The sequence below is a fragment of the Ciona robusta genome, chromosome 7, assembly GCF_009617815.1.
Source record: "Ciona robusta chromosome 7, ASM961781v2".
Taxonomy (NCBI): Eukaryota; Metazoa; Chordata; class Ascidiacea; order Phlebobranchia; family Cionidae; genus Ciona; species Ciona robusta.
In genome coordinates this window covers 7,028,197-7,044,110 of record NC_143241.1, presented here as the reverse complement: position 1 = coordinate 7,044,110, position 15,914 = coordinate 7,028,197, and the positions used below count along the sequence as shown (strand labels likewise).

At 36.5% G+C, this 15,914-nt stretch overlaps 4 protein-coding genes across 10 annotated transcripts in view; 3 read left to right on the top strand and 1 right to left on the bottom strand.

Moving 5' to 3' along the window:
- LOC149734301 (uncharacterized) lies at positions 1 to 1,035 on the top strand. Its single transcript, XM_089881877.1, has one exon. The coding sequence runs from the start codon at positions 230 to 232 to the stop codon at positions 929 to 931; it is 702 nt and encodes a 233-aa protein (XP_089738003.1). The 5' UTR covers positions 1 to 229; the 3' UTR covers positions 932 to 1,035.
- Positions 1 to 2,096, top strand: part of LOC149734300 (lipoxygenase homology domain-containing protein 1-like) — a 33,791-nt gene extending 31,695 nt beyond the window's left edge. For all 5 annotated transcript variants that reach the window (XM_089881811.1, XM_089881814.1, XM_089881812.1 and 2 more), the window contains 4 exons: positions 1,089 to 1,200; positions 1,280 to 1,486; positions 1,554 to 1,663; positions 1,757 to 2,096. In XM_089881811.1, coding sequence (XP_089737937.1) covers positions 1,089 to 1,200; positions 1,280 to 1,486; positions 1,554 to 1,663; positions 1,757 to 1,850 — 523 coding nt within the window. In that variant the 3' untranslated portion in view covers positions 1,851 to 2,096. The remainder of the gene's footprint in view (positions 1 to 1,088; positions 1,201 to 1,279; positions 1,487 to 1,553; positions 1,664 to 1,756) is intronic.
- A 412-nt stretch (positions 2,097 to 2,508) lies between these two features.
- Positions 2,509 to 4,051, top strand: LOC149734299 (uncharacterized). Its single transcript, XM_089881876.1, has one exon. It carries the CDS (start codon positions 3,039 to 3,041, stop codon positions 3,765 to 3,767), a length of 729 nt encoding a protein of 242 aa, XP_089738002.1. The 5' UTR covers positions 2,509 to 3,038; the 3' UTR covers positions 3,768 to 4,051.
- A 4,403-nt stretch (positions 4,052 to 8,454) lies between these two features.
- On the bottom strand, positions 8,455 to 14,652 carry LOC149734298 (uncharacterized). 3 transcript variants are annotated; one of them, XM_089881873.1, is made up of 9 exons: positions 14,422 to 14,652; positions 13,873 to 13,938; positions 13,329 to 13,379; positions 13,102 to 13,179; positions 12,152 to 12,211; positions 11,876 to 11,932; positions 11,231 to 11,332; positions 10,622 to 10,743; positions 8,455 to 10,164 (listed from the first exon to the last, which is right to left on the bottom strand). In XM_089881873.1, exons 1-9 carry the CDS (start codon positions 14,523 to 14,525, stop codon positions 9,959 to 9,961), a joined length of 846 nt encoding a protein of 281 aa, XP_089737999.1. In that variant the 5' UTR covers positions 14,526 to 14,652; the 3' UTR covers positions 8,455 to 9,958. The 3 variants fall into 3 exon arrangements, with proteins under 3 accessions (XP_089737999.1, XP_089738001.1, XP_089738000.1); XM_089881875.1 differs by lacking the exon at positions 13,102 to 13,179 and adding an exon at positions 12,565 to 12,609; XM_089881874.1 differs by lacking the exon at positions 13,102 to 13,179.
- Positions 14,653 to 15,914: the final 1,262 nt, after the last annotated feature.

Here is a 15,914-nt window from a genome sequence, read left to right as displayed (position 1 = left end):
GTCAGACTCCGACAGCATACATCTAACCCTGCTGACTAAGGATCCTGACAACTTATTGCTTCTATGGAGCCAACACGGTGGCGTGGGAAGATGGAAACAGGTTCAAATCAGTCTAAATTTCACCGGCTCGTCGAGGTTGCGGTTTACAGGCCAGGTTTTCCTAGCAGAGCAAATTCGGTCGCTATACAATGTGTACCGACTTCGAAATATTAAGATCCTACCATCATGTATGATAAGCGGTCGGTTTTATAATTCCCGCGGCGTATATAAACCCGGCGCCTCGCCGTACTCAAATTTCAAATGTGGCTGGATAAGCCTGGATTCGGTTTGGGTCCCGGAGGTACAACTTTCTATTATGACAACGAATCGTAGTAGCCTTGATTGGGAAGTCAAAGCCACGTTTATTTCCAACACTGGGTTCAACGTATGCGTCTATAAAGCGTCGTATAGCAAGCACGGCTGGACGAGCACTGACATAGCAGTGTACTGGGAGTTGAGTAAAGCTTCGAACAGCCAATCTCTAAACTACACAAAATCAAACGTTTCGGTTTCCTCCGCTCCCAACAGTTGGAGCACAGTGGAACCAGTTTGTTCCGGTTCATACCGGTGTGTACAAACCAGCATCTGCATCCCGAATGGACTTGTTTGCAATGGTTTGGATGATTGTCCTGCCGGGGACGACGAGTTTCAAGCGTGTGGGGAAGCGACATCTTTTGTCTTTGCGGTCGTTTCGGCATCCACCGCCGGTGTATTCGCCATTCTGTTCCTTTATCTTTATTACGTCAGAATTCAGTTACTCGACAACGACATCTACGGCGAGAATTTCGACTCCGAAGACCGACGGTATATTGAACTGCTTGAAACTGCGATCGCAAACACCAAATGCTCAAAGCGAGAGGCCAAAATCGCCGTGGGCGTCCACCAAGACTGAAGCAGCATTGACAATAGCAGTCTGTGACATCACAATAGACGTGTTGTGTCTCGCGAAACAAATAAAACGAAAATTCGCAAACTCTTAATAAATGCATCAATTCATGCCTGCTCTTTTTTCGTCACCTTTTATGGCAAGTTATATTTTTCGTTTTCAGTTTCCGTCCAAACTACGACTTTATTCGTTCGCCCACAAAGCACTTGACCGGGTTGAACTGGTTAGAACTGGCTGCAGTTTTACCTCGACAAGACACTTCCACAATAGGCGAGGTATTTGTCATTTAAAAATCGTGCGTTTTTACTCAATTACCGCCATAAATACAACGTTGCTCTATTACGTAATCTTCAGACGTGTGATTATTACGTCACAATACGCACAAGTGATCAAGAAGACGCCGGTACAACGGCCCAGGTCTACGTCATTCTTACCGGAAGTGCGGGAGACAGCGGAAAAAGATGGCTCGTGACGTCATCGAATGGTGATGACGTCAGTTTCCGACCGGGCAATGAACTTAAGTTTACATTCACCAGTGTAAACTTTGGCACCATAAAAGAGGTATGTCACTGTGTTTTACCCTTACACGAAATACACCGATCGTGTTTTTAAATTTTGAATTTCTCAGCTTGTGATTGGCCACAACGGACGTGACGTCACATCCGGATGGCATTTGGATCAGGTCACCGTCTCTTCGTCTCTCGCACCCGGCACCTCTTTCGTGTTTACTTGCCAAAAGTAAGTAGTTCTCACGGGTTGGACGTTTTATCACTATCCTGTGAAGTAGGCTTGGCAGCGCTTACAACTTTGAACACTGCTTTTATCTTACAGGTGGCTTGCAGATTTGGAGGGTGACACTTTTATTGAAAGGATCTTACCCCTAGATCACGTTAGTGATTTTGACGTCGCCTCCACCGATACCTGAGCGTCATTTCCGTGACGTCACACCTCCTAGACACCGGTCCTTTATATCCATTAGCAGTATACCTACAGTGTCATACATACGTGCGTCTGTGAATACATTACCGCTTCCTGCACCATAGCTTTTATATTGTATGATGATTACCTGAGAGTGCGGCAGTACGTAAGGACCGCTTGCCGCGTTATATCAACTGTTTCATTTCGTTTCTTCCAGCGTCACATTTCAACAAATAAATTAATCAACTTTCGACGTATGCGAAATATTTGCCGAGTTCATAATGGCTGGCGAAGTTAGTTTTGTATTATATTTGATGAATAAGCATTCCGGTGTATTGTGTGACGACTACTTCCTAGTATTCTAGTTGAGCTCGGTGTATACAACGTTTCTTTTGTTGTTATGGGACGCACAAGTGTTCGGGGCTGTACAGATTTCATTATTCAGCCAGACAGAGAAACGGAGCGAAATGACGTCAGCTTTTAGAGCGGAATTTCGCTCATATGTTTTGCCTCAAGTTGCAGAACGTTCGCATTTTTTCATGCGCGATCACTCGTGCGTGACTCATCTCTCCTCTAAAGTGATTTAAGAGCGAATAAAGCAAACCGTGTTAGGAGCCGCTAGCCATGAATGGTCTTGTTTTAGTTTCACGACTTGATACAAATAGAGACGCATTGAAATTCAGCAGCAACAGTTAGTTTTCGGCAGTTGAGAGAGATCCTGCAGCTGTAAGCTATTAAATGTAAGTTCAACCGATCGCTTTAAACGGAAAGTGCGTTTCAACAGAGCAAAACAGGAAGTGATATCACGGTTTAATGATTAATATGTGTAGGCTATTTTACTGTACATAAGTTGGCTGGTGTGTTTACAGTATCTTGTCACAGGTACGTCTTGAAGAGACAATTGCGCGAACTTTGTCGTTTCGTCGCGGAAAAGTTAGTTGGCGACGTCGAACGGTTACGCCCTGTCGGTGGATTCTCGTTTTTAAACCAAACTTACGCTACGGCTGACTGGGTTACTGCGGCCTGTAAAAGCTCATAGGCGAGGTAGCTTTCGGAGTATGTACAAATACGGCAAGTGAGCAGAAATTTGTCGCGTTTGAGAGAATAGCGTTGGTGTAGTTTTTAGGATGTGTCATACGGTGTTGTTTCATTTTGCAGAGATTAACGTTAGTACTTGTAACTAAAAAATACCACGATGGAAAACATTAAAATGAAAATAGCAAAGCTAAAGGCTGAAAGCGATGAAAAAGAAAATCAAATATGTGACCTCTCCGACCAACTTAAAAAAGTAACAGAGGAACGAAAACAGTTTGAAGAAGTCAATCGCAGTTTATCCAACAAAATATCCACTAACGACACCGATATTGAGCGGTTAGAGTTACAAAATGAGGAACTGAAACGAAAGAGTGAAAATGCCGAACGCGAGTTAGACGAAGTACAACGTGAACTTAAAAAATTGCAATCCGAACATACTGCATCTGCTGAGCGGTGCGATGACCTAACTGAGGAGCTAAAACTCCGGAAGATGGACTTAGACGAAGTTACGACAAATTACGACGATGCTATGCGCAGAATAAAAGTGCTCGATGGAGATAACTGTAGGCTGGACGACAAAGTCCAAGCCTTAGAAGACGAAGCTAAACAACTCCGTGAGAGTGGACAAGACATGGATGGAATTCTGAAAGCGCTGGAAGCAAAAGAAACTACCTACGGTAATAACGAAATCCAAGCTGAAGACCAAATTCGATCCCTGAAAATGGCGCTTGAAGAAAGCGAATGCAGACGGGAAGCGCTCGAAAACGAAGCGAAAAAATATCAGGCCGACATTGAAAAGTTGGAACTGGATCTTGACAAGGAAATGGCCGAGAAAGAAGAGGCAAAAGCAGAGTTGGACCGAGTTCTGAGCGAGCTCGGAGAAATGTAAGAAATATTTTCGAAGATTGCAGTATTATTAGCGTTCGTCGGATTTCTGTAGCTATATATTAAAAGAATCAACCTACAAACTGTCTCGCGGTGACGCCACCAACAGCATTTCGCTCTAATGTTAGTTGCCCTCCAGTATGGACGATATACAGAATTAGCATGTGATGCATTTTTATCTTTGTATATATTGGCAATTGCTTTTTGCAGCCGTGCCTTTTTTCACATGTATATTATTGAAATACTAAACCATATTATTGTAATAAACAAGACGAAAAAGGGGCCTTATACTTATATCAGTCATTTAACGGGCGTCGACTAAATAATTGTTACAAATCCTCACAATTTAAACAGCTTCGCAAGACATTATTATTACAGTGATCACAGAAGAGACGAAAATTAAAGTGAATTTGATCACAAACTTCGCGCTGTTTTAACCTTAAATTAAACCAACGCTGTATATTTACATACATCGGCATTTGAGCCGAGTATTTCAAAGGAGTTTATGTTGTGGCTGACCTAAAACAACGTTGGAGGTCTTACTCAGCTAGTTATGTAAACAAATAATAGCAGTTTTATGACTGTGAGCACTTTGCTTGCTATCGCAACCGTAGAACTTGCGTCACCGTGTTGATAGTGACGTTTGGATAGCATTTGTTCAGTAATAAGTTGTCCGAATTATGCCAAGTATTTGTAAGGCGGTAACATTTCAAAGTTTGCGTTTCTCCTTGAAAATATGATAGCACTTTCGACGTATGGCCATATAAGGTGCTCAGAAAAGCTAGACTTTAAGCACGTCAATCTAATGATTGCCATCAAAGAATGTTTATGGTCACGAATAACTGGAGCACTGGCACTGAGCTAATGCAGAAGCATCATAGTTAATTGCTTTACTGCCCCGGGACAACTTATAGGCCGCTTTTCACCTAATTAGAGGCTTAACAACATAAAATGTAATTACTAATTTATGTTAAGTCAGACTGCTATTACGAACGCTGGAATTTAGAGTATGCTAATCTGTAACGATGCCGTTAAAGTGATTTTGGTTCATTGTAAACAAAAATTTGTTTTTTTTTATTCGGGTTCTTGATCGTTTAATAAGTCCAAAGTTAGTATAGACCAACTTAGGAAACGGCGCTCGTGTCCGCCATTACGGAGCCCACAGAGCGTGAATCGCCTATACAAATGCATGGTCGGCATGTGTTTATTTAGTTCTTGTAAGCGATACAAAGCTAGAAAACACGTATAGCGGTTGTTTTAACATTTAAAATATAATTTCTAATATAAATCTTGTTATATAATATTAAATCTAGGAATTAATGTGAAGTAAATTAATATTTTGACTGTTTTTCGGCGTACAGTGTGGTTTAACAGGGTACTTTTCGTTGGCGATTAAGACTAGCATCAATCAGCTTAGTTTACATAATAGTATATGATCATACCTACGAATCTACAGAGCCATTCTTTACTACATTTATAATCCAACATGAGTGGACATGCAGCTCCAAACTGCTTAAGTACTAGCAGATAAGGTGTTCGCGTTTTCCGATTTCATAAAGACCCGTAACGCAAAAAAGGTAGCTTACTAATTCAAGCAGAGGACCAAAAATAGTAACTTAGTATTGTTTTCCTCAATGTCACTTCGATATTAGGCAAATTTTACAAAGATACCTTAAGTTTCGTTGCCGGGTATACGTGTTAAGTTTGTGAGCCAAAAAGTAAAATCACGGCAATTTACATGCAAAACTGCAGCTAGATACACCAGTTTATGGTAATGTTATGCGTTTGTATTTATGGTAATGTTATTTTTGTTTGTATTTTTATATTTTAAACATGTTCTTTTATGTTTTTGGTTAGTAAACCTGATATTTTCTGTTATTTTACTCTTTAATCGATTAAGTGTTCAATAAAAGTTGATTATTTTTGTGAGGTTTATTATTGTGATAAGATATAACATTAGTAGAAAACCATTTTTACGCGCAGAAGTGCTTAGTTTTTAAAAAATCGCAATATTTAAACGAAAAACAGCACATAGCAATGATAAAATGCTATGTCGTGGGCTCCGTAATGGTGGCGACTATGACGTCATAGACGCGAGACAATGGATAACAAGACTCGTTGTTTTACAATCCGTTTCCTAACTTGGTCTATACTAACTTTGAATAAGTCTAGTAATGAATTTAATTGCATGTGGCATCGCCTCACTTGAATTATAAGCAACAAGAGATCACAGATCTAATGAATAAGCACGTTTTAAACTAATTAGCATAATATAGTAGAGTCGGGGAAGATAGGACACCTGTAACACATAATATCCAAATAGCCTGATCGTATTTTAAACAATTAACAGCGGTCTATGGGAGTCGTGAGGATACGGCTTAATAATTCTTTAAATGTTCTTTGTTTACTACCAAATGGGACAAGGAAATACAATAAAAAGATGTCCCATCTTTCTCCACCCCACCATAGACTCATATATACCATTGTTAATTGTTTAAAACATGATCAGGACATTTGGATATTATGTGCTGAGGGTGTCCTGTCTTCCGCCATCCTACTATGCAAGCGTTTCATTTATTGCTCTTGACCGCCACCATCCGGAAAGTAAAAAGAAAAAACCGGTACACAAAGAATTGCTCCAAATAGCGCATTCTAAATTCATTCAAAATTAATCGCTGCGGATGCATGTGCATTGCCAAGAGGGACTTGATCGGCTATAGCTTCCCAAATTTTTTTTACAATAGGTTATTGGTAAAAAAAACAGACAAATAATGGAATTTGCCGTTTTCCAAACTAAAATACAACCGTAAAATATTTTACCCTCACCAAAATTTCGGGCTGGCTACGCCCTCGTTCGAACGCCGACACGCGTTTAACATTCAACGTTATTTGCAATTTCCATTCCCACGTTAGGCACGTTTTCTTGTGTTTCGTCTGGCTTTGCGTTTGCTTCTGAGTTCATTCCAGTTTCATTTTGCATGGTGTAGGCCTTACATAAGAAAGGTTGAACTTATTATTAAAACTGGTTTACAAGATGTTATAATATAACTGCAGCTATATTAGGGTGGCGGGGTGGGCTAATGAAACACATCTTCATTCTCATTTTTCTTCCCATTTGGTAGTAAAAAAAACAAGATTTGTTCTTATGAAAAATCCTATGCATTCGCGTATCAGTTGATTTACTCCAACGGTTCGATTACACGCGATTGTTTCACTGCTTTCCTGCAGCGAGAGAATGCACAACGCACTTTGACAGTGATGTATTCAGGCATTGGCCAACAAATGTTTTATGATATTTTTTATTCGGTAATTCACATTTTTGTGGTATATGATGTATATATATATATATAAAGTTTAAAGTCAAATCTGTATGAAATAAGTTTTGCACAGAAAGTACACCTTTGGCATTTCTATATTTAGTCTGTTGTGACGAGATTGCTTACAGTTCTGACAGAAAAAAAAAACTTATATATATACAATAGCGAAAAGAGAGTTACAAAGTAACATACATGGTAACTCGTAAGCTGGACCAAGGTGATCCTAGAATACAGATATTATAGCGGCCATTTTCGATACCTTCTACCGGTGCCACCAACCTAAAATTTGGATACTGTACTAACTAGACCCCAGCGGTACCGATTCTGAAATCAAAAATTTAAAATTCGAAAAAATATTAATTATGAATATTAATATTCGTCATAAAACATATTTATAGAATTTTCGCACGCACCAGCTTTGAATATGTTGTAGCGCTACTTAATAGCTACAAAATGAAACATTTTTTTCTTCAAAAAAATGCGGGCTTGGGTATGAAATATTAAAAAGTATGACCGTAACTTGAATCATATAAATATCAAATTTTCAATTTTTTTTTGCAAAAATATAACTTACGCATACATCTATGTTGGTCACTAACATACCATTCCCATTAAAAAAATAATTAATTTTAATTTTTTTTACTTATGAATATTAATATTCGTCATAAAAACATATTTATAGAATTTTCGCACGAACCAGCTTAGAATATGTTATAGCGCTACGTAATACCTAAAAAATGAAGCTTTAATTTCTTCAAAAAAATGCGGGCTTGGGTTCAGAATACAGACAAGTGTGGTCAAAACTTAAATCATTAAAATATCGAATTTTTAATTTTTTTGCAAAAAATATAACTTACGCATACATCTATGTTGGTCACTAACATATCATTTCCATTAAAAAAATAATTAATTTTATTTTTTTTTAATTATGAATATTAATATTCGTCATAAAAACATATTTATAGAATTTTCGCACGAACCAGCTTAGATTATGTTATAGCGCTACGTAATACCTAAACAATGAAGCTTTAATTTCTTCAAAAAATGCGGGCTTGGGTTCAGAATACAGACAAGTATGGTCAAAACTTAAATCATTAAAATATCGAATTTTTAATTTTTTTGCAAAAAATATAACTTACGCATACATCTATGTTGGTCACTAACATATCATTTCCATTAAAAAAATAATTAATTTTATTTTTTTTTAATTATGAATATTAATATTCGTCATAAAAACATATTTATAGAATTTTCGCACGAACCAGCTTAGATTATGTTATAGCGCTACGTAATACCTAAACAATGAAGCTTTAATTTCTTCAAAAAATGCGGGCTTGGGTTCAGAATACAGACAAGTATGAGTCTTAACTATAATTCCTTGTTCATATATTTTATTTGCACGAACGCTAAAATTATACGCGCATAAATCGACGTAAATGTCATTCACAAAAATAAATAAATGCGGAAAAGTTTATGTACTGCACCACGGTTCTTTTTATACAAGTTTTATTCATCAAAACACCCAAAGATTTTTCAATATGGCTATTAACATACGTCATAAAAGCATAGTAATACCATCTTGTTTCAAATTAAAATCGGAAATCTAATAGTTCCACTAAATAACTAAAAAGTAAAACATTAATTTCCTTGACTTGGAGCGGGGATGGTCAAATATTGTGAAGAATATTCGTATAACTTATGTCACTTTACCGTTTATTGACTTTTTTTATTCAAAATTAAAAAACAAAAGTTGTTTTTGTAACTAAACATTTGTTTTGCAATAACATGTTGTTGTTGTTGTTCTAAGTGCAAGACATGGCTCCATTTTGACTGCGTCGGTGAGGAAATACCTAGTGAGGCTAAATGTATCGGCGTTAAATGGTTTTGTATCAATTGTTCTGAATAATTTGTTTACTGCCTAACTATGTGTTTTCAGTTATATTCTACAGGTATCCGACGATGATCAACGAACACACAACGAGGAGATCACTAAATCTTTGGTCACTATTCCTCACATTTTACTCTTCTATTAATTCTGCATCGTATCCGTTTGTAGAATAATAGAAGAGTAAAGTGTTTGGATTACAACTGCACAAAACTCCTTTCCTGGTGGAACTTACCAACAACGTTAAAACTCTATAAATGCCAAAGATGAACACATTCGCAAATTAAATAACGGAGGTGCAAATATTATCGTGAACGCGATTCTAAAACAAACTAATTTATCAGCCTTCCTTTAGTCCATTCATTGTCGTCTGATACAATTGGATCGAGCATATCAATTAAAGACCCCTAATCTTACAGGCTTCAAGAACAAAAAACCTTTTGTATTAATTGAAACAAATAAATTAAATTCTCGATGTTTCTATACTTACGTACGGATAGGATAAAGTAAATGGTGCGGCAGTCGAAGACTTTATTTAAATTTAAAGCATCACATTTGAATGTACGTATTTACTGTTTATTATATTATTTTTTATTATATGTACAATTTTTGCGTTCGTGCAAATAAAATATATGAACAAGGAATTATAGTTATGACTCATACTTGTCTGTATTCTGAACCCAAGCCCGCATTTTTTTGAAGAAATTAATGTTTCATTTTGTAGCTATTACGTAGCGCTATAACATATTCTAAGCTGGTTCGTGCGAAAATTCTATAAATATGTTTTTATGACGAATATTAATATTCATAATTAATATTTTTTCGAATTTTAAATTTTTGATTTCAGAATCGGTACCGCTGGGGTCTAGTTAGTACAGTGTCCAAATTTTAGGTTGGTGGCACCAGTAGAAGGTATCGAAAATGGCCGCTACATTATCTGTATTCTAGGATTGAGTAGGCCATGGTTAAACAGCAAACTTACAAGTTACAGCCTTAAAACAGCATGAAAGACACTAGAACAGACAGAACAAAAGATAGTCCCGGCAAAATTTTGTCGGACCCATTACAAAGCGTGCAGCACAAACTAATACTCTGTGGGGCGTTGTATGAGTGTGTTGCTGTGAACTCGCTCTTTAGACGAAATACTGTTGAATCTGTCACCCGGGATCTAAACAAGGCAGCACACCTACTGCTGTTATCTGTGAAAAAACGTTAAAGGCCATAAATACACATGTTTACGCACACTTAATTTTGTTTCTATTAGAAGTTTAACTTGAAAGTAATTTAACATATGTGGCTTCTTTGTCTGCTATAGGTGTAGAGACCACGCTTGTTTTCTTACAACAATTGAATGTAAATATGTTTTTATTGTAAGCGTGTTTTAACAACTGTTGTTTGTCGCTATATCCTGTCTTTTCGTTTCTAATATTATTCAATCTTCAGTACTGTTAATCGAAGAAAACAAATAACGTTATTATTATTATTATATTGGTTGTACGGGACACTACTAATATACCAAGTTTAACATATTTAGATTAAGTTTTTTTAAGAACTATAATGGTAAAATATACGAAAATTAACAGCCCAATTTGTTTTGCAAGTTTTGTTATGTAACTGTACATGATATATTCAACATAAATGCAAGGACAAACTTACAACGTTCGTGCTTGGGTACGATGAAGCAGTTTTCAATGTAATTGTGTTGTGCCATGATGAATGCGGTGTAAAGCTGGTTTCCATTCACATTAAAACTGTCTGGGTCAAGGTTCTCGTGTACTCTGTAATAATATAAACATAAACAAGCTATATATAATGTAGTACGGGGGGGGGGAGATGGGACACCTTTATCACATAATATCCAAATATGCTGATCGTGTTTTAAACAATTAACAACGGTCTATGGGAGTCGAGGATATGGTTTTATAATTCTTTGAATGGTATACGAGAAAATGGAATGAAAAGGTGTCCCATCTTCCCCGACTCTATACTGCTGTGTTCATTAGCATATATTATCTCATATTTTTTTTTAACAATAAACAAAGTTGGGGTAAAACGGTTCATGTTTTCATTCTTTTTATCGCCTCAATTGTAGCATACAAATAATATTTACAGACTTATACTTATCCTCATGACTCGAAAGAAGACTTTATTTCCAAAACACAGACGCCGGAAACGAAATTCCATTTATCAATTATCAGATCTTACAGTTCCATACACGTTTACATTTTATCAGACCCTACGTATAAGACACAATTGCATACTTACACGTATTTGTATAACGAAGTTGGCGGTTTGACATTTGTTCTATAGCCAACCCTTAGAGCTTTCACTCTCAAGGCTGATGTGAGGTCCCCTATTTTTGTATATCTGCATGTTATAACATAAGTTTTCAAATGTAAAATAATGACCATGTAAAAATACGTAAAAAACAAAACAAAATTATACCACGAGTTTTTAAATGTAAAAATGTAAAAACAAGTATAAAAAATAAAAATGTAAAAAATCGTATTTAAAAATAAAACAAATTACAACCTAAGTTTTGAAGCTACCTAAAGAATATAATTATTAGCTGAATACATATATATATATGTACTTTGAGAACTGCATATAGGATATTTGGCAAAACGCTGTTTCGCAAAATTATATTGTTCGCGGCCGCAAACGCATGCTCTGCCTTAAGCCCAGAGAATAACAGTTATGGTAGGGTGGGGGAAGATGGGACACCTCTCATTCGATTTTCTCGTTAAATTTGCTAGTAAAAAGAGCATTTAAAGAATTATAAAACCGTATCCTCGCGACTCCCATATAGACCGTTTGTTAATTGTTTAAAATACGGTCAGGATATTTATATATATATGTACTAAAGGTGTCACATCTTTCCCGTACCATATATATCAGTAAGGAATATACCTGGAATTTAATGGCTGTGTTGTAGGAAATGGAGTTGTGCTTGTGTTGAACCATGTACTAAAAAAAAAGTTTTTATTGACAAGAACTAGTGGTTCCATATGGTATGTTATGTTAAATATGGTCCTTATTCCTGTAATCAATATAATTATGATATATGGTAAAAATAAGCAAAATGATTTATGTTATGATAAAACGGCTGTCGTTATACATTGATTGCATTTTGTTTGTTGTCCTTAAGCATCCGCGCGCCAGTAAATTAGTTTTACCCTCATATACCTGTAATAAGTTGTTGAATAGGTTGTAGGAAACGGAACTGTTCTTGTGCTGAACGCTGGCCTGAGAAAAACATATTTAATTAGAAAAAACAGTGACACCTATACGGTCAATTGTGTTATTTTGAAAGATACAACAAGGTGTAAGAAAAAAGGCATTCGTGTTATAACGACTAATATTTTTCTTAATTTTGCCTTTACTATTATCCTATATTTCGAAACTTTTTTTCAAAATTTTTGTTCAAGCCATAAACTTCCCGATTCGAAACAAAATTGAAAACTTTTTTTTCAGTTTTGAGTAAAAAATGCGTAGGTTTCCATACCCATTATTACTGTTGAAAAAAAGTAATATTATGTTATGGAATAACGACTGTCGTTGTTCCACCACCAGAGGATTAAGTTACATTAATTTATTACCTGTATTTTGTTGTGAATACGGTTCGTCTCCTGCTTGAACTAAAACTGGACCACGGCGAACCATAAAAATACATTGTTACTTATATATAGTATAGGGTGGGGTAAGATTGGACATGATTTTGTTCTCATTTCTCGTCCCATTTGGTAGTAAACAAACAAAATTTACAGAATTATCTACCCGCAGTCTTGTGACTCTACACAAACGTTGTTAATTGTTTAGAACGCGATCAGGAAATCTAGGGTCTAGGTGCTAACCGTATTCCATCTTACCCCACGGTACTATATACACTACACGCTAAAAACTATACGAATTTTACAATCGCCGGAGGCCGGACCTCATGCCCGTGTACTTTCTGGAGCTCTAGCGACAAAATAGGACGAGAAAGACCAATATATACCAGGCATATTGTATACTGTATAGCACTGTGGCTAAATATTTGTAACCGCGAATTATAAGTCGTGAAAATCGTTAAACCTGTGTTATAACATCTGTTGTAATCCACCCCCGAGGATAAATAAGTTACATTCATTCATTACCTGTATCGTCTTCTTGTTGTGAATGCAGTTCGTCTCCTGGTTGAACTAAAACTGGACCATGTTGGTTTAACTGGGGAACTATAAAAATATTGTTTATATATAGTTGGGTGGGGTAAGATGGGACATGATTTTATTCTCTTTTTTGTCCCATTTGGTAGTAAACTAACAATGCTTACAAAATTATGTAAGCGTAGCCCTGTAATAAATAAGTTACGTTCATTCATTACCTGTATCGTCTTCTTGTTGTGAATAAGGTACGTCTCCTGGTTGAACTAAAACTGGACCACGGCGAACCATAAAAATATTGTTGCTTATATATAGTATAGGGTGGGGTAAGATGGGACATAATTTTATTATCTTTTCTCGTCCTATTTGGTGGTAAACAAACAATATTTACAGAATTATCTACCCGCAGTCTTGTTACTCTACACAAACGTTGTTAATTGTTTAGAACGCGATCAGGAAATCTAGAGTTTAGGTGCTAACCGTATTCCATCTTACCCCACAGTTCTGTATACACTACACGCTAAAAACTATACGAATCTTTCAATCGCCGGGGGCCGGACCTCGTGCCCGTGTACTATCTCGAGCTCTAGCGACAAAATAAGACATGAAAAGACCAATATATACCAGGTATACTGTATACTGTATAGCACTGTGGTTAAATATTTGTAACCGCGAATTATAAGTCGTAAAAATCGTTAAACCTGCATGTGGAATAACGACTGTCGTTACCCACCCGAGGATAAATAAGTTACATTCATTCATTACCTGTATCGTCTTCTTGTTGTGAATGCAGTTCGTCTCCTGGTTGAACCAAAAAAGGACCACGGGGAACTGTAAAAAAATATATTGTTTTTCATATAGTAGGATGGAGGAAGACGGGACACCTTTGGCACATAATGTCCAAATATCCTGATCGTGTTTTAAACAATTAACAACGGTCAACGGGAGTTGTGGGGATACGGTTTTATAGTTCTTTGAATGTTCTTTGTTTACTACTAAATGGAACGAGAAAATATAATAAAAAGGTGTCCCATCTTAACCCACCAAACTCTGTAGTAGAGTGGGGTAAGATGGGACATGTTTTCGATCTCTTTTCTCGTCCCATTTGGTAGTAAATAAAGAATATTTACAGAATCATATAACCATAGCCCTACGACTCTAAGAGTGTATTTAATTGTTCAAACCATGATCAGGAAATATGGGATCTAGGTGCTAACGGTATCCAATCTTACCCCACAGTATACTATACAAGACACAGTGAATATAAAATTTTAACAAACAGATAAATAAGTGTTTGAAATATTATACCTGTACCTTCGTCCTGGTGTTAATTCGGTTCTTCTGTATCTAAAACCTCTACTGCCAACCGCGAGGCATAGTAATACCATTGCGAATAATACTAAGTGGAAACGAATCATGCTGCCTTGCTGCTTATTAGTATTGACTGTTACCTGTTAGTAACAACACTTGCTTAAATATTTGGTTCAATTAGGATGTATTTTCATAAAGTTGTGACCAGAAATGAAGCAAAACTTGTACTGCGAAACGTTTAAAGTTTCGTTTTTTTCTGGTCGTGACACGATGTCACATGCAACGCTTGGCAAACGTGAATGGAATAGTACTGCAAACTTTTATAAAGAATTACCATTCGGTAACGTCGCATTGACACACTGTCTCACGTAATAAGAGAACAGAACTCTAATGACTGGGAAATATCGTTATAAAAAATCTAAATATGCTTCTAAACGGACATAAATAGGTAACGGACAAAAAATATATAGGAGGGTGGGGGAATATGGGACTCCTTTTCATCCTATTTTCTTGTCCCATTTGGTAGTAAACAAAGAACATTCAAAGAATTATAAAACCATATCCGCACAACTCCCATAGACCGCTGTTAGTTGTTTAAAACACAATCAGGATATTTAGATATTATGTGCTAAAGGTGTCCCGTCTTCCCCCACTATACTGTATTAAACTAACAGATAAACATGAACAAAACATGGCCGAAACATAGAAAAAACGTGGACAAAAAAGACAAAAAAATGGGGTGTAGGCAGTGTAAAAATGTAAAGATTTTCCTCGGTATCAGTGGGGTAGGCAGTGTAGAAATGTAATGATTCTACTCGGTATCAGCTGGGGATAGGCAGTGTAAAAATGTAATGGTTTTACTTGTTTTCAGGGGGGTAGGTAGTGTAAAAATGTAATGGTTTTACTTGTTTTCAGGGGGTAGGTAGTGTAAAAATGTAATGATTTTACTCTGTATCAGGGGGTAGGTAGTGTAAAAATGTAATGGTTTTACTTGTTTTCAGGGGGTAGGTAGTGTAAAAATGTAATGATTTTACTCGGTACCAGGGGGGTAGGTAGTGAAGAAATGTGTATTAGGTTGTACCGTCATTGGCTTTGTTACGACATAAAAAAGTTTAGAGCGGCTTTCTAGTCAAAAAAGTTTCATTATTTTACTGTGTTTTTCAATCCAAGTTTCATAATCCTTTTTATAAGGTATAGTAGGATGGGGGAAGATGGGACACCTTTTCATTCTATTTACTCGTCCCATTTGGTAGTAAACAAAGAACATTCAAAGAATTATTAAACCGTATCCTCACGACTTCCATGGATTGTTGTTAATTGTTAAAAACACGATCAGGATATTTAAATATTGCGTGATAAAGGTGTCCTATCTTCCCCATCCTACTATATATATAGAGTTCAGCTAAATACAGATCTTTATTTGATACAACATGGCACGTAACGTATGGGAGCTATTACCAGCCTAAGGCGAGTAGCCGTGAGCAAACGCGTATATG